Below are 21036 nucleotides of genomic sequence, written 5' to 3' on the forward strand. Positions count from 1 at the left end.
CTAACCCAGGAAGACAGCAGGCGGTTACTGGCATTAATCAAACTGCTTTTAAAATTAAGCTGTGTGCAAATATAAAAAATGCAAAAGAGGGACAAATCTCCTAGTGGATCATGAAACAAGATGAAAATCACTAACTGAAAACAGCTAGAAGTCATTTAATAGGGAATTGAATATTGTGATTTTTATAATGGATAATGCTCCACAGTCTTGAGATCCCAGATGGGTGGCGGCAGCTCCACTTCCCTTCCAGCTCCCTGCTTGTGGTCTGGGAAAGCAGTCGAGGACGTCCCAAAGCCCTGGGACCTTGCACCTGTGTGGGAGACCCAGAAGAGGCTCCTGGCTCTGGACTGGCTCAGCTCCAGCCATTGCAGCCACTTTGGGAGTGAGGCAGCAAATGAAGATCTTTCTCTGTCTCTCCTTTCTCTTCTGTAATCCAGTGTATGGAAAAGCTTCTTTGTAAATCTGACTTTCCAATAAAAATAAATGTCCTTTAAAAAAAGCATTTAAGAAACACAATACATTGGGCCCGGCGGCGTGGCCTAGCAGCTAAAGTCCTCACCTTGAACGCGCCGGGACCCCATATTAGCGCCGGTTCTAATCCCAGCAGCTCCACTTCCTATCCAGCTCCCTGATTGTGGCCTGGGAAAGCAGGCGAGGACGGCCCCGGGGATGTGGGACCCTGCACCAGCGTGGGAGACCCGGAAGAGGTTCCTGGTTCCTGGCTTCGGATCGGCACAGCGCCGGCCATTGCGGTCACTTGGGGAGTGAATAATCGGACGGAAGATCTTCCTCTGTCTCTCCGACTTTGCAATAAAAATGAGTAAATCTTAAAAAAAAAAAAAAAAAGAAACCGAATACATCACTCACACTGGAGGCTGTCTGAATGGCAGGATGGACCAGTGGGTATGACGCGTAAGTCCAGTTACATCTAATTGAATTCCAGTACGGGAGCAGAAAAGTCAAACAAGTGCATCCAGGAGCTGAGTACTTATATGCACATATGCAGTATGTTACGCTAAGGCTTCTCAGCCTTTTGTCCCTGCTTTGCTCTCCTATCCACCACTTGCTTATAGACTCCCATCATTCTATCATTTATCCCATTCACTGGGCTTTCTGTGCCTGATTTACACTTGAAATATCCATCTGTCTCCCTCACTCAATTAAGCTAGCCCTGGTTTCCCAACATTTAAAAAAAAATTAGGCAAATATACAGATGAGATAGGGAAACATCTTCTATCCCCTGGCTCATTCCTCAAAAGGCTGCAATGCCAGAGCTGAACTGACCCAAGGACAGGAGCCAAAAGCTTCGTTCAGGTCTCTCATGTGCGTGCAGGGGTCCAAAGACATGACCCATCCTCGTTCTCCAGGCCATAAGCAGTGAGCTTGATCAGCTCACATGGGACGTGTGTGTTTGCAAGCAGAGGATTAGTGAGCCATTGCGCTGGCCCAATCTAGCCAGAACAGCCTGGATCACACTGACCTTGTGGACTCCACTTCATCGATGACCACACCGACGTGTAATCTTACCTCAGTATTTAGATACTACTGCAGGAAAAACACATGACTTATGCTAACTGTATTATGCTCTATTGCCCTTGGGATAGTTCTGTCATGTCACCCAGCGGTCAAGTTCAATAACAGGCTTAGATACAAGGGTATCGGGGTAGGAGCTGGTATTGTAGCCCAAGATTGAGCGTGGGGACCAGTCCTGGCTACTCCTCTAGTGCAGCTCCCTAACGGTTAAGACAGCACAATATGGCCCAAGTGCTTAGGACCCCTACACCCGTGTAAATCTTTAAGAAACCTGCAGCTCCTTCCTAACCCAGCCCTACCTGCAGCAGCCATTTCTGAACCAGCAGATTTCTATATGCAAACCTATCCAAGGGGAGGAAAAAAGCACCTCATTTTACAGAATTTTACTTTGAACACAGAAAACTGACAGGGGCCTGTCAATGGTTCCATCTGCTACCCTCTCCCTTTCAACACCACTGATCTTATGTGGGCAAAGGTTTATGTCTCAGGTGCTCGATTTCCCATCCAGCATCAGCTTGTGGCTTGGGAAGGTGGACAGCCCAAACCACTGGAACCCAGCACCACCATCAGACCCAGAGGAAGCTGCTGGCTTTCAATCAGCTGAGCCATTGAGTGAACTAGCAGATGGCCTTAGGTCTACCTATACAATAAAAAAAAAAAAAAAAAAAAAAACACAACCTACTGGCATCTTCTAACAAGATGGATCAACATCCAAATGGCGACTGGACCATCCCTTACTGCTTTCTCCACCCAGTGCATTAGCAGGGAGCTGGATCCAAAGTGCAGCTCCTGAGATTCAAAGCAGCAGCCACAAGGGATGCAGGTGGCAACTTTACCCACCACAGTACCCCATTATTTTTAGATTTACTACAAAGTTGTTTCCATTAAGTGATCGTTTCAATGCCTCCTTGGATGCCTTCTGTATTACAAAGATCTTTGTGCTATTTTCTTTTTCTAAGATGGCTTATTTAAAAGCTTTTATTATAGCTTATCCCAACGCATGTACACACCAGCTTCCTGGAAAGCATTAAATCATAATTAAATCATCCAGCGTTCAATTTATTTTCCTTCAAAGGTTTTGATTCTCAACACATTTTAGCGTGCTGTATTTTTGGCAGTTCGCAAATATAAAAGGGGCTTGCCTGGAGAATTGACCTAATATTTTCAGCGAGATTTCAAGATTAATGGACAGGCCATTATCAATTAAAACTATAGGGATACGGGGCTGGTGCAGTAGCCTGGTGACCAAGTCCTCCCTCACCTTCTATGTGCCAGGATCCCAATTTAGGACTACTTCAGGTTCTGGCCACTCCAGTTCCTCCAGCTCCCAGATTGTGGCCTGAGAAAGCAGCAGAAGCTGGCCCAAAGCCTTGGAACCCTGCACTCACGTGGGTACAGGGTGGGTAATCCACAGTAAGTTCCTGGCTTCAATTGGCTTAGTTCCAGCTGTTCCAGCCACTTTAGGAGTGAGCCAGCAGATCTTTCTCCCTATAAATCTCTTTCCAGTTAAAACATGTAATTCTTTCAAAAAAAAAAAAAAAAGATGTGATGGCAAACTAATGCTTCAGTCCATACTCTTACTTGGCACATTAAGATTTTTAACAATTTTTCAAGTAAAATCTGAAAGTTTTTTTCTCCCTTTTAATATGCCATAATGTCCTCAATCCTAAATGCAAAATACAGTAAAACATGAGGCCTAAGAAAGCTATATTCCCAGTTATTCTTTAAAGGGCAGAAATGTGGCAATCTAAAAATATTTTCAGCTTACATAACTCCTAACCCAAGGGGATTACCAGTCCAATCAAACCCCAATGACTTAGCTTAACCCTGTATGAGAAAGTTGCTAATCTGTCAACATATGTTCTCCACAGAATAATTGGTTCCAAGTCTGTGCTACTCAGGAAGATTATCTTCAGACATTATTTTAAGCTTTTCTGTCAATGCAAGGAAGCCCATCACTCTCCAACATTCCTCCCAGGAAGGCGTTCTGCATCCTTTTATTCTGACAATGCTGTTTAATGACAGTTAAGCACACAATAACTCAACATAGGCCAATTAAGTTTTTCAAACAAAAATACAAGATAATCAATCCATTTTTATTTATTTATTTTCAAGTTTTAAATTCTTGAGGGATACAGCATCTGGGGGAGAAAAAGAACATATGACAACATTAGGCAGAGGTTCTATAAACACATTCTTCCTCTAATGACCAAAAAGTTGTTTTTAAAAAAAGTTTATTTGGCCAGACCTGTATATAAACTAAAATTGAAATGTCAATGAGCTAATCATAGGATTGGTAAAGAACTTGCATTTTTTTTTAACATACTGGTTACTCAAAACCATGTCAATTCCATAGTGCTGTAAATTGCCGTTGATGTTATGTTGGGGCTCTTAATTGATTGGGATGATATTCTGCCAGCTCTACCTTCAGACCAGAAATGGTCTCCCCAAGAAAACTGCTCAATTCATCTGGACAATAAGTTGCTGAACTCTATGCTTGGTATATGATCGCAAAGAAAGAATCTTGATTAAATTTGAACTTAATACTGCAACAAGGTGGAGGAATCCACCATAGGGGAAGGGCATGGGGAGGGGTGGGGGGATTCCCAGAACCTATGAAACTGTCACATAATGCAAAATGAATAAAAAAAAATTTCAATAAGTTTATTTGTTCCCACAGATCCAAGAACAAAATCTACTAAAGAAACCCAACTAAAGAAAAAAGCAGGAGTCGTTGGATAAAATCCTGTTGCAAACAGAACCTGGAGCCCAAGACTTGGATTTAAGTGCAGAGACTTAAACATTAGTTTTCTTCATCAGTTACAAAATATAATATCTACTGTCACACTTGCAAGTTGCATATGGGGAGGTATTAAAAAGAGCACATGTTCTGTATTATTTACACTGACTACAAGCCTTGCAATATAATAAACTGGTACCATTTGGTAATCTCAAAGATCTTAAAGGTCAAAGCTTTGTCCGATTCAAAAAAAAATCTGTATGAGAGTAATTGTACTCACCACTCGGATTCTGTGTCCAATGGCCTTCGCAGGCAGGTTGCTTCGGAACTTGGCACGCACCATGCCACTGTTTCCGTGAGCACGAGTTACCTTTCCCCAGATGACTCTGGTTTTGTTAGGTTTGCCGCCAGGAGTCACTGTGTTACTGATTTTAAAAGAGAATAGAAAACACATGACAACTCATGCAGCCACTATAGCTTTGATTTTTTCATACTGACATTAAATCAGTCTCTCAATTCTGGTTATTCATTTATAATTATATAAAACTTTAAAGTACACAAATACCAGGGCTCTGCACAGTAGCCTAGCGGCTAAAGTCCTTGCCTTACACATACCAGGATCCCATATGGGTACTGGTTCTAATCCTGGCAGCCCCACTTCCCTGCCAGCTCCATGCCTGTGGACTAAGAATATAGTAACAGATGACTCAAACAACATATCCAGGTACACATGGAGGATATGGCAGACCATAGGAACCTGCAGAGGATACCCAGTACAACAGAGGATGGAGAACAGAACAAATGGATCATCTACCCCAGCCATGTGCTGGCAGCGAAAATCTGGGCAGACACACTATGCTGTACTATGTCAGCCAGTGGATTCTGGAATGGCAAGATTGGAAGCAACTCAGAACTGTTGAACTATCAGAACCTCTTGAGCAGGACACTTACAGCATGCCCCACATTGGGGACCTAGGATGGGTAGAGGCTTCTCACTTTATCTCTCCCCATACCCCAGATACAGAAAACAATAATGTGGAAACAACTGTTTTTTGCCCACTTTCCTGTAGCCCTTGACTCTTTGTGCCCTAATCAACTATGTAAGGATTATCAAAATAAAATAATTTTGAAAGAAAAAAGGGCCCAAAACTTTGGGACCCTGCACCCGCGTGGGAGAACTGGAAGAGGCTACAGGCTCCTGGCTTCAGATTGGCTCAGCTCTGGCCACTGTGGCCACATCGGATGGAACATCTTCCTCTGTGTCTCTTCTCCTCTCTATATCTGACTTTGCAATACAAATAAGCCTTTTACAAAACCACACTAACAGCATCCACTCAGTAGATACAATACCTACTATATCCCAGGAACTTTTGTCAATCCCTCATAGAACCGCTTATTCTAGGAAGGACAAATTTGAGGGTATTTGCATGTACAAAAATTTAAGTTTAAGCAGCCAGAGATGGCTTGTCCTCAAGATGGTAAGAGGAAAAGCCTGGAAAGTGAAGAAACAGCCCTGACTCTCTGGCATGAACACAGGAAAGAGGGAGATACATGTGGTAGCTGAAGACCTGAAAACAGGGTGTCCTCGAGTTGGGGAACACTAAAGAAACCAAGAATGACTCCTAACTGGGAAGAGCAGAAACACAGCTGAATGCACACAGGCTCACAAAGCCCTTTAAGACTGGTTTTCGCGCCAGTGCCCATGGCTCAATTAGCTAATCTCCATGTTCCAGCATCCCATAAGGCGTCAGGTTCAAGTCCCAGCGGCACCACTTCCCACTGAGCTTCCTGCTTATCACCTGGGAAATCAGTGGGGGGTGGCCCAAAGCCTTGGGACCCTGCACCATGTAGAACAGGAAAAAGCCCCTGGTTTCAGATGGCTCAGTTCCAGGCACTGTGGTCCTTTCAGGTGTGAAAAAAACGTTTCTTCTAAATCTGCCTTTCCAGTAAAAACAAATGTGTACAGATTAAGAGCCTGGAAGTTTTCTGCCCTTTGTGATCCCACCTTGATGGCTTGGCTGGGGGCTGTGTGGATTCTAGGCCTGACACCCAGCAGGACACCTGGCAGGTCACATAGGCAGACCACTCCTCAGGAAGGAGGTACCTGGTGTTTGATAAGATCCACCGCCCTATAGCTCATCGATTTGTACTTTTTGAAAGTTGCTAGTTTCAAACCCACCAATAGAAGCCTGCTAGATCATGACTGTATAATTAATAGCCTGAAATGTATAAAAACTGGGGAGCTTTGGGCTCTCGAGGGTCTTTTCCTTTTTCTCTTTGTCTCTCTGGCTTGCGGGCTTGCTGTTTGCTAGCCCTGCGGATCCTGCAGCGGCTGCCCCTCCCCTACCCGGCTATGCTGGGCTGGGGGAGGTGGCTGGGAGACCTGGGCTGATCTGAATAAACCACCTTTATGCCTTAGCACCGTTCAGAAACCGGCACAACACAGACACACATGACAATTTGATACATGAATCTGTCCTACAAACCCTTAAAATGCCTAACTAGCCATTTCCTTTAAACAATTAACATCCACAATCTTTCCAAAATTCTACCACCACGCACTACTAAAGTAACGTCCTTCTGTCACGTCCCATAAAATTCCTTAAAAACCCAAAGCAGAGGCCACAATGGTACTTTACCATTATCATCATCATCTCCCTGCAGGAAAATGAAACCCATCAGGTTAATACTTCAAACAATGCCAATAGTAGGCACTTACTTCTTTGCTTTGTACACGTAGGCACACCTCTTGCCCAAGTAGAATTCAGTTTCATCCCGGGCATAAACACCTTCGATTTTCAGCAGGGCCGTGTGTTCCCTTTGGTTCCGGAGACCTCGCTTGTAGCCAGCAAAAATGGCCTTGCACCACAGCCTAACAAGACAGACAATTTCATACTAATTGTTTTAAAAAGCTTATTAATCTTCACCAAGCTAGCAACCGCTTGCCCAGCAATGAATCCCTCCCTCCCCAACTCCGAGTTAAGTCCAGCAAGCATTTCATTTTTCCTCCCACCAATTTCAACGTTCAGCAAAAGAGCCACCAAGTAGACCAGAAGCGCTTACCTTCCAGACATTGTTGCCTTCTAGAAGTCCTGTTCCCAGCAGGCCTTGAACACAAAAAGCACAAAAAACCCTAAAATCCCGACAACGCCAACTTCCCACCTAGCCCCTAGGTAGGGAAATTCGCCGGGTGATTTCACACCAGGCAAGGGAACTCCCAAGCCTCAGAGTGGCTGCTACCGAAGCAAACTCCCAAAGTGGCAAAATTACAGACTCAAACAACCAACTCATAGGAACTTCAAACGGAAACGCCGAAAATGCCGATGGGAAGCAAGACTTCCATGAGCCGGCTTGGGGGCAAAACAGCTCAAGATTTCTGACAGACAAAATGAGGGCGGCACCAAAAACAAATGGGAAAAAAGTCAGCCTCGCCTGCTACCGTGCCACCAGAGAACCCTGTCCTCCTACTTCACATGGCTTGAGCCCAGGACTCAAGTTCCAAGACTCGGGCGCCGGGTACCCGCGCGCCAGGGGACCTACCCCATCCGCCCCGCATCTCCTCCATCCTGTCCTCTTTCTTCCTGGGAAACACAAATATCAGTGGCCGGCAGTGCCTCAGAGCCTCGCCTCGGCACATGGGTGACTCCAACCCGGTTATTTGCCCCACAAGTGCAGCAGCAAACTTCCCAACTCACCTCCACAGGACCCAAGATGGCGGAAAGAGGAAGACGAGGCCCCGTCGCTTGGCCTTGTGGGATTAAACACCTCTTCGCCCCGCCCCAAAATTTAGGTGTCTTCCCCTATCGCCGGAAAAAAAAATTGCCTCTGGACTGACGAGAATCACATTCATGAGCACATTTACAATTCCCTTTTTTAAGACCTTCTATCTTTGTAAGTTGTGGTATGTATTGTTTGGGAATTCAAGAGGAGAAAAGACAGCCAGCTAAAGGAAGAAAGGAAGAAGGTCCCCGAGCCCTTGTCACCATAGAAACGCGTCCGCCGGGTGCCTGGATACACAGGTACCTCAGAAGGAAGCCGGAGGTTTCTGTCTGGGATCCCGAGGAAGTTTCTTTCCCCGGTAAACGGAGACTCGGGGCCGAGTCTTGGAGACAGAGGCCGGGATCGCGAAGGCAGGAGGAGTTCTCCCTTCTGTTTACCGACGTTTTCACTTCTCTTCACCAACCCCTGTTCCTTTATCTCCTCTTGGAAACTCTTCGTTTTGACTGACAGGGTGAGGAGGACTCTGTTTGCCTTTCGAGGGTGATAACTAGAGAGAGAAATTAGGCCGCCCCACACCCCCGCCGCCAGAACGGCTTTTCGCCCTTGCTAGACGATGGGAAGCCGTTTAGCAAGGGGAGAGTTTTTCACAGGCTTCAGCTGTGTTGAGGTAGAGGGCGAGAGTACCAGCAGGAAGGTTAGTGAGGAGGCCAGCGTAGTGGCCCTGAGACTGAGGGTGGCGTGGAGCCAGGCATGATGAGTACTGAAATTCTTTTTTTTTTTTTTTTTTTTTTAAAGATTTATTTTATTTTTATTACAAAGTCAGATATACTGAGAGGAGGAGAGATAGAGAGGAAGTGGAGCTGCCGGGATTAGAACCAGCAGCCATATGGGATCAAGGCAAGGACCTTAGCCACTAGGCCACGCTGCCGAGCCCATGAGTACTGAAATTCTTAAGGTACTTTACATGTGCCAGTAACAGGAATGTTGGGGAATGGAGAATAGGAGAGAGAAGCCAAGGATGACTTTTGTTATTTGAAAGAGGTAAAGAGAGAGTCCTTCTAACCAATGCCTCACTACCTAAATGGCTGCAATGGCAAGAGCCGGCATGGTCCAAAGTTGGAAGACAGGAGCATTTTCAGGTCGGCCTCAAGCGTGGAGGGTTCCCTTGGGCGGTCTTCTGCTGCTCTCTCAGGTGTTTGCCAGTGAGCTGAACCAGCAGTGGAGCAGCCGGGGTCTCAAAGCGGCATCCCATGACTGCAGATACAGACTTACCCTTGTAGGCCATCAGACTAGCACTAGATGACTCCCAAATCTTTATGAACTAACTGTATGTTACATTTAAATCAGATGCTCTCAGATACATCAGGATAAAGCCCAAACTCCATCCCATTTTCTCTGTCACAGAGATGTACTAGAAATTCCAATACTGAGAGATCAATTTTTTAAAGATTTTCATTATTATTATTAGAAAATCAGATATATGGAGAGGAGGGGAGACAGGAATATCTTCCATCCACTGATTCACTCGCCAAGTGGCCACAACAGCCAGAGCTGCGCCGATCCGAAGCCAGGTGCCAGGAGCTCTTCTGGGTCTCCCATGCGGGTGCAGGGTCCCAAGGCTTTGAGCCGTGCTTGGCTGCTTTCGCAGGCCACAAGCAGGGAGCTGAATGGGAAAGGGACTCCTGGGATTAGAACCAGTGCCCATATGGGATCCCGGCACATGCAAGGTGAGGACTTTAGCTGCTAGGCTACTGTGCCAGGCCCCTACAAAGGTTTCTTAACTATGACGTTAAACACTGTCTTCCATAATGCTTTCTGAATTATTTGTGGGTCAGTGAGATTGTATTATTTGTTTACTTATTTTCAAAGGCAGTGACGGTGAGAGAAAGAGAGACAGAACCTCCATTTACTGGTTCACCCTCAAATGGCTGCAAAACTCAGGGTTGGGCCAGGCAGAAGCCATGAACCAGGAGCTCCATCTGAATCTCCCATGTGCATGGTTGTTCCTCAAGCATGTGGACCATCATTTGCTGCTTTCCAGGCACATTAGCAGGAAGCTGAATCAGAAGCAACAGTGGCGACTCAAATGCTGCCACTTGGATAATGAGATGCTGGAGTTACAAGGGGCAGCTTAACCTGTCATGCCACAATGTTGGTTCTGTTTATTTTAAAAAATAAAATATGATAAAATTGGATTCCTGCATAGCATCAGCATCCCTATGGACACCAGTTCTAGTTCTGGCTGCTCTACTTCCAGTGCAGCTCCCTGCTCATAGCCTGGAAAGCAGCTGAGGATGACTCAAGTTCTTGGGACCCTGCACTCACATGTGAGATCTGGAGGAAGTTCCTGGCTCCTGGCTTTGGATCTGATTAGCTGACCTTGGGCCACTGTGCCCATTTGGGAAGTGAACCAACAGAGAGATTTATCTCTCTCTCTCTCTCTCTCTGTAAATGTGCCTTTCAAAAAAAAAATTTAAAAATATATATGACAGAATCAGAAGCACCAGTCCATATCACACACAGTGTTTCCAATGGAACTCTTGTTTGAGTTTTCTTGTGTAAGCATATAAGTTAATGCCAGGTATACGTTATTGTGTCACTCAGTGTTGTCCTGGAAGAAAACCATTGGCAGAATTATGAGTTTAATAAGTGATCTGTTTACAAATATGTATACACCAGGACCAGCATGGTAGTGCAAACAGCTAATCCTCAGCCTACAAGAGTTGACATCCCATATCAGTGCCATTTGTATCCTGACTTCTCCACTTCCCATCCAGCTCCCTGCTTGTGGCTTGTAAACCAACAGTAGATGGCTCAAGTCCTTGGGACCCTGCACTAATGTGGGAGACCCGGAGGAACCTCCTGGCTGCTGGCTGCAGATCTGCTCAACTCTGGCCATTGTGGCCATTTGGAGAATCAATCAGCAGATAGAAGATCTTTCTGTCTCCTTCTCTCTGTTCATCTACCTTTTCAATTAAAGAGAAAGAAAGAAGGCAGACATGTAGGTAGGAGCTGAAACGGCAGAGGATGAGACAGTCCCTAGAGACTTCTCTCAGAAAGCGATTAACCAGGCCTTGGGAGAGGGGTAGTTTGGAGACGATGGCCTGATAGGAGGCATGGCTTTTGATAGAGGAATACAGCTTTTAATAGAGGAATGACACTAGCAGGGAGAGAACTAGAGGATTAGGTATTCACATTTGATCTTAATTGCCTATACTTCAGGTATTTTTCTGAAATCTCCATTGATGAACTCCATATGGGTGAGTTTCAGGGGACCCACAAATGCAGAAAATTGGGTATTGGGAGTGGGGGCAAAAGGTGTGCATGTAGGAAAATGCCACACCTTTAGGGTCAGTGGAATTTTACAAGATGGAGAGGTGAGGGGAAGAAGAGTGGTTCAAGTTGAAAGAAAAGCATTTACAAAGCCCAGAGTGAAGGGAGTGTGACTGCACTGGACTCAAAGCAGCCTGTTGAGGCCAAGCCCCGGCAGCAAGGAAAGGGCAGGGTCAGGGGGCTTTATACAGGAATAAGGTATGCGTGTTTGTTGGGGTAGGGAGTGGGAATGGAGTGAAAGTTAGATCCTACATATCCTTTGAACCAAGTTAAGAATTGTAGTCTTTATCCTAATGCAATGGGAAAACCATTGGAGGATTTATAGGAGAGACAGGATAAGCTTTTCTGTTTTTACAAGATGAGTCTTTGATTTTTAGCATGATTTTGTTTTTGGAGACCATTAGAGCAGGTCAAGCAAGAAAAAGCAGCCAGGCTTGGTGTGGTGTTGAGGGAACTGGACATGGACGGTCAGGTCTGCAGGACTGGGTGATGGGCTGGGTTGCAGGGAGTGCAAGGAACGTCAAAATGATGGAGGTGTCATTGATAACTCCTGAGGGTCCAGCATGAGACATGAAAAACCAGATGAGCATGGAAGCGCTGGATTTCAGACTGTAGAACTGTGCCTAAGCAGCAGTGAAACATCAAGTTCTGTTTGATTCTTGCTGCTTCCTGCTGAGTTTGCCCCTGCAGTATTTACTCCTTTAGAGTACTTTGTTCAGTTTACATAAAGTTTCTGTTTCATATGTTTCAATTTTTTTTGAGACTTTTATTTGAAGGACAGAGTTGAGAGAGATTTTTCACCTACTTTTCACATCCCAAATGGCCACACTGCCAGGACTGGGTCAGGCAAAAACCAGGAGCCTAGAACTCTGAGTCTCTCGTTTGAGTGTCAGGGGCTGTCCTCTGCTTTCCCAGGCACATTAGCAAGCAGCTGGAACAGAAATGGAGCAGCGGTGTTCCGATGGGACACCTGTGTTACAGGTGGCATCACGTGCGACATATGCCGGTTCCCGTGCTTGAATTCTTACATCTAAGATTTTTGCTGTGTGAGACAAAAATCATACAGGGTAACTTAACTGTGGAAAAAATCATTCTGGAAACTCACTTAAGTATAGAGTGAAATTCTCTATAATTTCCACCCCCCTTTGTTGTTAAATTCTTATTTTGAATTTTATGGTACAATTTCGCAGAGACTGGCATACCCTCCCCCAAAAGCCCCACACCCCAACTGAGTTTCCCATAATGCTGCAGTAGTATAGTCCTTCATAAGGAGCCATGATTCCATCAGTCCGTTATTTAGGTGTGCCCTGGCATTGCTGGTACAATGTTAGACAGTCCAGCATCCCATTGTCTACATGTTGTTTTGCCATTTAAAGGCCATTAATCAGAAAGGATTTTGGTTCATTGTGGAGGGGTAACCTCTTGACAGCAGTATTAAACTCTTGCCTGATTAATACTGTTTTCCAAAGCTAGGCTCCATTGTAAGTCCAGGTGCAATAAATTAACTGGCAGAAGTGAAAGAGTGATCTAATTCAATCTAATTAAATGTTATAGATAGAAAAATAAAATAAAAAACAATTCAGACTACAGTAAACCTAAACTAAGGCAGGCACTGTGATGCAGACTAGGCTGTCACTTGGAATGCCTATAATCAATATTGCTTGGCTGCTGCAGGCCTCGGACCCAATTTTCTTGTTCATGTGCCTGGATGGAAGGCAGCAGATAAAGTCTTTATTTTTTTTAAGATTTATTTATTTTTATTGGAAAGTCAGGTATACAAAGAGGAGGGAGACAGAGAAGAAGATCTTCCATCCGCTGATTCACTCCCCAAGTGGCCACAACAGCTGGAGCTGAGCTGATACGAAGCCAGGAGCCAGAAGCCTCTTCTAGGTCTTTCATACAGGCATAGTGTCACCAAGGCTTTGGGTCATCCTCAACTATTTTCCCAGGTCACAAGCAGGGAGCTGGATGGGAAATGGGCCTGCCAGGAAACAAACTGGCACCCATATAGGATTCTGGCGTGTGAAAGGCAAGGGGTTTAGCCACTAGGCTACTGCAGCAGGCCCTAACAGATGAAGCCTTAAGGACTTGGGTTCCCGCAACCTTCTTGGGAGACCCAGATGAAGTTTCCCTGCTTTGGCCTGGACTAGCTTGGGCTGTTGTAGGCATTTAGGGAATGAAGCAGTCTCTCATTCTTGTCAGTCTGCTTTTAAAATGAATACATTAAAAAATGCTAGTGTTGGGCATTAATGCCCTTAAACAAGAGGTTTGAAGAGTGAGTATGTCTTCTGTTTTGATAGGCAGGTAATTAAGCAGACCTCCTGGTAGACCTGCACCCCACAGTGTCAGTGCTGCTTTCAGCTCTGGGACTCCCATACTATGCAAAGGAAGAAATAAGCCACAGCTCTTGTAATTCTTTAAATTTATGCTAATGGAAGAGGGTTAGAAATAACTGAAACATCATTCAGCGTGCCTTTTTTTTTAAGATTTATTTTTGTTAGAAAGATAGATTTACAGAGAGGAGGAAGATCTTCCATCTGCTGCTTCACTCTCCAATGGCTGGAGCAGGACCGATCTGAAGCCAGGAGCTTCTTCCGGGTCTCCTGCATGGGTGCTGGGTCTCAAGGCTTTGGGCTATCCTCAGCTGCTGTCTTGGCCGCACTCAGGAAACTGGATGGGAAATGGGGCAGCTGGGACCAAACAGGTACCCTTATGGCATGTTGATGCTAGCAGGTGGAGGATTAGCTAGTTGAGCCATTGTACCGTCTGTTTCCTTTCCATATTAAATCACTAATGTCTGTTTCCTTTCCATATTAAGTCACTGCAGTTTTTGGAAATTAGAAACGTATCATGGAGGATAACAAGGCTAACTCAGGAAGAATGGAAGGGTATGTCTAAAATTCCAATTTATTGTGCAGATTTACATATGTATTTAAATGTTTTCTATTTAACTGTGTGTGCGATTTTCTCTTTTGCTGTGTAGCAAATGACCTATAGCTTGTTGACTTCAAATATAATTCTATGATTTCACCTAGTTTCTGGGGGAGTGGTCAAGACTTTGGCAATAGTTTTTTTTTTTTAAGATTTATTTATTTTATTGGAAAGGCAGATGTACAGAGAGGAGGAGAGACAGAGAGGAAGATCTTCCATCCAGTGATTCACTCCCCAAGTGACTGCAACAGCCGGTGCTGTGCCGATCCGAAGCCAGGAGCCAGGAACTTCTTTCCGGGTCTCCCACACATGTGCAGGGGTAAAAGCATTTGGGTCACCTGCTGCTGCTTTGCTAGGCGCATTATCAAGGAGCTGGATGGGAAGTGGAGCAGCCAGGACACAGGCAGCCATAGCACTAGCCCCTTTTAAAAAAATTTAGTTATATCACACATATACACATAGAGGGAGCTTGTACCTACCGGTTCATCCCTTAAAAGCCTATGGGCGGGCTCGGCAGCGTGGCCTAGTGGCTAATGTCCTCGCCTTGATCCCGTGTGGCCACTAGTTCTAATCCCGACGGCTCCACTTCCTCTCTGTCTCTCCTCCTCTCAGTATATCTGACTTTGTAATAAAAATAAAATAAATCTTTAAAAAAAAAAAAAAAGCCTATAGGCAGGGCCCGGTGGCGTGGCCTAGTGGTAAAGTCCTCGCCTTGAATGTGCTGAGATCCCATTTGGGTGCCAGTTCTAATCCCGGCAGCTCCACTTCCCTTCCAGCTCCCTGCTTGTGGCCTGGGAAAGCAGTCGAGGACGGCCCAAGGCTTTGAGACTCTGCACCTGCGTGGGAGACCTGGAGGAGGTTCTGGTTCCCAGCTTCGGATCGGCACAGCACCAGCCATTGCGGCTCACTTGGGGAGTGAATCATCGGATGGAGGATCTTCCTCTCTGTCTCTCCTCCTCTCTGTATATCTGACTTTGTAATAAAAATAAATAAATAAATCTTAAAAAAAAAAGCCTATGGCAGCCAAAATCAGGACCCAGGAGTGCTATTCTGTCATGTGGATGACAGAAACTGAGTCACTTGAGCCATCACCACTCCCTCAAGGGTCCTTTATTAGCAGGAAAGTGGAATCTGAAGCTGAGTATACAACGCAAGTGCTCTGATGGGAGATGATGTCTTAGCTACTAGGCTGAGCATACTGTGTTTATTAAACAGTCAGTTGTTTACCTTAGGTTGGTCAACTTGAGACATATTTAACAAAATCACATACAAATGCTTTTAAAAATATTTTTTAATCCAACTTCAATAAAATTACATTCTATGACATTAAATGATAATATATGACAATGACACTGTAGTATATGAACGTACAGACTTCACAGGAGCCATTCTATGTGCTGCCTGAATTTGGTTTAAATAATTCTTCCACATTGGTCACTGACTTATTTTTTTTTCTTTGCTTAGAGACACACCAGAAAGCGCAAACCTTCCACCAAAACTTTGGCTTTCTGAAGTGATGATGTCAGTGGTTGGCGAACCACCTACTGCTAAAGAGAGAGAAGAAGAAATCAGGAAAGAACGAGATGCAGAAATCCCAGAGCAACTTTCTCTTCTGGATGTGCTGAGGATCTTAGCAGTTCTGGAAGATACCACAGACCAGCTGTCTATTCTAAACTACATCATGCCAGTTCAGTTTGAAAGAAGACAGAGCATCATTACGGTACAGACACTGTTACTTGAAGTGCCTTTGTCATCTTTTGGTTTCTCTCCTGTTGGTAGTACTTGATCCACTCAGTTTAACTTGGGTGATAGCACTTTCATCGTGAAGAAGTGCTTACAGTAATCACTGAGAGTATGTGCTTTCCGTTGATGGAGTATTACACCGCAGCTGAAGGTACAGCCATAACCTTCTCTAACTTGTTAATTGGCATTATGTTAAAATGCCTGAACTTAGGTCAGTCTTAATACATGTTGGGCATCCTTAATCCAAAAATCTAAAATCCAAAATGCTTGGAAATCAAGCATTTTGAGTGCCAACACACTGCTCAGAAAGTTGGAAATGTTAGGGCTGGCATTGTGATGCAGTGAGTTAAGCTGCTGCTTCCACGCTCACATTTCATATCACAGTGTCTAAGACCCAGTTCTGTCTTCAAGTCCCATCCAGCTCCCTACAGATGTGACCAGGAAAGTAGCAGAAGATGGTCCAGGTGCTGGGGCTCCTGCTGCCACATGGGAGACCCAGAAGAAGCCCCCTGGCCCAGCCCCAGTTGTTGTGGCTGTTTGGAGAATAAAACCATTGGATGGACAACCTCTCTGTTTCCCCTTTTTCTGTAATTCTGCCTTCCAAATAAGGGAGGAAGGGAGGAAGAAGCCTTGCAGCTCCTCTGTATTTCTTAAAAGACACAGAGAGAGGGAGAGAGAGAGAGAGAGAAATAAGAAGGGGCTGGTGCTGTGGATCAATAGGCTAATCCTTTGTCTGCTGGTGCCAGCATCCAATATGGGTTCTGATTCATATCCTGACTGCTGCAGTTCCCAGCCAGCTCCCTGTGTATGGTCTGGGAAAGCAGCAGAGGAAGGCCCAACTCCTTAAGCCCCTGTATCCATGTGGGAAACCCAGAAGAAGCTCCTGATTCCTGTCTTTGGATGCTGTCTTTCGGATCTTTCTCTGTGTATCTCTCCTTCTCTCTGTAAATCTGCCTTTCACATAAAAATAAATGAATTTTAAAAGAAAAGAATAATTCATGTTTTGTCGCATTTTGAATTTCACTTTAAGGGTTAAGGGTGCTCAGTTGATAAAAATCCATATAAATATTCATTTGTTAATATAAGAGAGTTCTCTTTTTTTAAAGATTTGTTTATTTTTTCATAGAACAGTCATATTTACAGAGAGAAGGAGAGACAGAAAGATCTTTATCTGTTGGTTCACTCCCCAAATGACCACAATGGCTGGAACTAAACCAAACTGAAGCCAGGAGCCAGGAGCTTCTCCCAGGTCACCCACATGGGTGCAGGGTCCAAGGCTTTGGGCCCTCTACTGCTGCTGCTTTCCCAGGTCACAAGCAGGGAGCTGGATGGGAAGTGGAGCCGCCAGTACTAGAATCGGCGCCCATCTGGCGCTTTCAAGGCAAGGACTTTAGCCGCGAGACCATGGCACCAGGCCATTCCCCTTGTAATTGTTCCCTGAACAGTATGCATTGTGTACATAGCATGTGCCTTGTATTAGGGGGCTTGAGTAACATGGAGATACTTTGCAGTATATTGGAGGATGTACCTAGGTTATACTACACTACCATGTATAAGGGCCGAGATCATCTGCAGAGTTAGTGTGCGTTGTCAGAGTGAGGGAGCTGCAACAAATCCCTCACAGTTACCAAGGCACAGCTATAGACTCACTGAAATCAAGGCTGAATTGTCCCATCCATCTTGTTTCCCAGCTGCTAAAAGCCAACTGAACACTAGGGGGAGGAAATTCAACTTGAGCATCTCGACATTGCTTTCATTGAAGATAACTTGCCCTTGGATCTGCCACAATCAGCCTGTTTCAATATTCAGCTGTGTTCCCCTCAGTCATTACATTGACATTGATGTTTTGGACTCCTCTGAGCACCAGAGTTATTAAGAAAAACTTAACTTATGTAGTGAGTGAAGTCTATTCAGTTTCAAACTCTTTGCCATTGTTCCTACCTGCAATGTCAGGATACACTTAAAGAGCAGAATAACAAACTTAGGACTGTCTTGGGAGGACTGAAATACTCTAATAATATGGGGGGAATTAGCACTGGGTAGGAGACTTGGGGAAGGAGTAAGGGAAATCCCAGAATCTATGGAACTGTATAATAAAATAAAAAAAAAACACAAAACAACTCTTGCAAACTTCAGTAAGGCATTTGTGTATAAATATATAAATGCAAGTATGTACTTGTTATATTTATAAAGTCATATAACTTATTTAAGACACAGTCTCACCTTTGATTCTATGGCAAATGCAAATTGCTGTATGAATGAGTGGATGAATTTTCATACGTAACAGGAAAGAAGCCTATTCCAGGATACTTCAAGAAGTTTGTGAACAGTGGAGTTAAAAGTTGACTTTAGGGCCCGGCACAGCAGCCTAGTGGCTAAAGTCCTTGCCTTGCACACATTGGGATCCTGTATGGGTGCTGGTTCACATCCCAGCTGCTCCACTTCCCTTCCAGCTCCCTGTTTGTGGTCTGGGAAAGCAGTTGAGGAGGGCCCAAAGCCTTGGGACCCTACACACGCGTGGGAGACCCAGAAGAAGATCCTGGTTTCGGACTGGCTCAGCTCTGGCTGTTGCAGCCACTTTGGGAGTGAACAAGCAGACGAAAGATCTTCCTCTCTAACTCTCCTTCTCTCTGTATATCTGACTTCCCAATAAAAATAAATAAATGTTTAAAAAAAGTTCAAAAGAAAAAAATTAAGTTTAGAGGCTTGTGTTGTGGCACAGCAAGTTAAGCTGCTGTCTACCATGCTGGAATCTATGGTTAGAGTCCCAGCTGCTCCAAGTTCCAATCCAATTTTCTGTTGATACTCCTGGGATATCAGTGGAAGATGATCCAAGACTTAGGGTCCCTACAACCCATGTGGAAGACCAGGATGCATTCCTGCTTCTTGTCTCTGGCCCAGCCACTGTAGTCATTTGGAGAATAAACCAGTCAGTGGGGAATCTCTTTCTGTCTTCTTGCCACTCAAATAAATGAATACATCTTAAAAAAATTTTGGGGTTTATTTTGGTGTAAAAAATTTGAAGTCCACAGTTTTTTTTTCTATTCTGCTTCTTAAAAAGTTTGCTTTTCTAATGAATTGGATATTTAGTCCATGTTCTCATCCACAAGTTCATACTTATTTCTAGTCATCTGTAAATAGTGCCATTTTTCAAGTGCCCAAGATGAAAGGTAGAGGAATGGTTTTTAAGAAAATCAGAAAAATGAGGTTTCCAAAGCTTTCCATTTTCTCCTCCCTTGCTAGATAACATCTAAAATAATAACCATTTACCAATGGTAAAATGGGGGCGCTGAGATATTGAATAGCTGTCCGAAGTTAATACTGTTATGAATAGAACCCAGGATTCAAGTATGGAGATCTGGGTTGCAGAGAGCCCATTTCTCATTGCTCTCAAAAGCTCAAGCCTTGGGCCCGGCTGGGTAACCTAGTGATTAAAGTCCTCACCTTGCATGCACTGGGATCCCATATGAGTGCTGGTTTGTATCCCAGCTACTCCACTTCTCATCCAGCTCCCTGTTTGTGGCCTGGGAAAGCAATCGAGGACGACCCAAAGCCTTGGGACCCTGCACTCACGTGGGAAACCCAGAAGAGGCATAATGCTCCTGGCTTCAGATCGGCTCAGTTCCGATCATTGCGTTCACTTGGGGAGTGACTCATCGGACAGAAGATCTTTCTCTCTGTCTCTCCCGCTCTCTCTGTATATCTGCCTTTCCAATAAAAATAAATAAATTTTTAAAAAGAAAAGAAGGTCAATGCTTAAGCCACAGATTAAATAGGAATCCTCAATTAAAAGACAAAAGACACATGCTGTTCCTAAGGTCCCTTGGTATTCTAGTTTGGGTCTGAAAAAGAAGTTAGTTTGGCTTTATCCTTTATATGATTTTTAAAATCTGTGTCCAACTACTAAATCTACTGTGAGCTTCTGGTTTTTTTGTGTGTGTGTATTTCTCCTTTCATTGTACTACATATTCATTTGTTCAATGTGTATTTGAATCTCTCTTAGCCTAGCCATTGTTAATTTTTTTAAAAAAATTGTATTTTTCATGATATAGTTCCATAGGCTCAGGGATTTCCCCTTCCATCCTTCCTCTTTCCCCAACCCCGTACTGTTTCCCCCGTATTATTAAAATAGTATAGTTTGTCAGCACAGTCACAAGTCCATCATTTTTCTATTTCAGTGTATCATGACATTGTTAGGTATAGACAATGGGAGAAAGTCCAGCATCATATTTTCAATATATATTCAGCAGTTTTGTTGGGAGTCCTTTTATTCAGGAGTAGAGATGCATTCTGCACTGTATCTTCACGTCTTAGTATGCTAGTCTCCATCATACAGTTTTTCTAGGTGAATATATATACATATATGTTTGCCTATATATTTATTGATCTTATATTTTGCATGAAGGTTGCCTTATATTAGCGAGAACATGTGATATTTGTCCTTTTGGGATTGCTAGCCATTGTTCTTAACAACTGTGCTGTAAAAAAAATGGTCACATTGACTTAACATACAAGCTTGTTCCAAAATGTATTTGAAACTAACCTGGTGTGGTAGCCTAGCAGCTAAGGTCCTTATCTTGCACACGCCAGGATCCCATTTGGGCACTGGGTCTAACCCTGACAGCCCTACTTTCCATCCAGCTCCCTGTTTGTGGCCTGGGAAAGCAAACCCTGCACCCACTTGGGAGATCCGGAGGAGGCTCTGAGCTCCTGCTTCTGGTTGGCTCTGCTCAGATGACCTTCCTCTCTATCTGTCCTCCTCTCTGTATATTTGACTTTGCAATAAAAATAAATAAATATATTTTTTAAAAGTGTTTACAGTAATACAAGATCTCTAAGACATTCTATCTTCTCATAGAACATTATCTGTTAGAGAGCTTTTATACCTACTTCCTATGTGGTAATTACCTGTTAACAGAGATATTTCACAGTAAGCTTTAGCTTTGATCACAGTGTTTAAGGCTCCCAGGGGGTGAGTTGGAGTATGACAGAGGGAATGTGGGAGGAAGGCAGGAAGACATAAAGTTGTGTGTGAC

At 44.2% G+C, this 21036-nt stretch overlaps 2 protein-coding genes across 6 annotated transcripts in view; one reads left to right on the plus strand and one right to left on the minus strand.

Annotated features, from left to right (window-relative positions):
* Positions 1–3514: 3514 nt before the first annotated feature.
* Positions 3515–8028, minus strand: RPL35A (ribosomal protein L35a). 3 transcript variants are annotated; one of them, XM_004577831.2, is made up of 5 exons: positions 7969–8028; positions 7337–7380; positions 6993–7145; positions 4554–4698; positions 3515–3674 (listed from the first exon to the last, which is right to left on the minus strand). In XM_004577831.2, exons 2-5 carry the CDS (start codon positions 7345–7347, stop codon positions 3651–3653), a joined length of 333 nt encoding a protein of 110 aa, XP_004577888.1. In that variant the 5' UTR covers positions 7348–7380; positions 7969–8028; the 3' UTR covers positions 3515–3650. The 3 variants fall into 3 exon arrangements, with proteins under 3 accessions (XP_004577888.1, XP_058518026.1, XP_058518025.1); XM_058662043.1 differs by lacking the exon at positions 7969–8028 and adding an exon at positions 7866–7884; XM_058662042.1 differs by lacking the exon at positions 7969–8028 and adding an exon at positions 7814–7832.
* Positions 8029–8370: 342 nt separating this feature from the next.
* Positions 8371–21036, plus strand: part of IQCG (IQ motif containing G) — a 50059-nt gene continuing 37393 nt past the window's right edge. The window contains exons 1-3 of one of the 3 annotated variants that reach the window (XM_058662041.1): positions 8371–8504; positions 14154–14214; positions 15722–15977. In XM_058662041.1, coding sequence (XP_058518024.1) covers positions 14177–14214; positions 15722–15977 — 294 coding nt within the window. In that variant the 5' untranslated portion in view covers positions 8371–8504; positions 14154–14176. Of the gene's footprint in view, positions 8505–13648; positions 13720–14153; positions 14215–15721; positions 15978–21036 lie in introns of those variants that run through there. The other 2 variants (XM_058662039.1, XM_058662040.1) reach the window with 2 other exon arrangements.

This window comes from Ochotona princeps, chromosome 3 (genome assembly GCF_030435755.1).
Source record: "Ochotona princeps isolate mOchPri1 chromosome 3, mOchPri1.hap1, whole genome shotgun sequence".
NCBI lineage: Eukaryota > Metazoa > Chordata > Mammalia > Lagomorpha > Ochotonidae > Ochotona > Ochotona princeps.

Excerpts from the sequence above, each read along its gene's own strand:
- RPL35A (XM_004577831.2), bottom strand. Across the intron at positions 4,699-6,992 it reads TACGTGTACAAAGCAAAGAA|TAACACAGTGACTCCTGGCG; the intron begins GTAAGTGCCTAC and ends TTTTAAAATCAG. Across the intron at positions 3,675-4,553 it reads TTGGACACAGAATCCGAGTG|ATGCTGTATCCCTCAAGAAT; the intron begins GTGAGTACAATT and ends TTTCTCCCCCAG.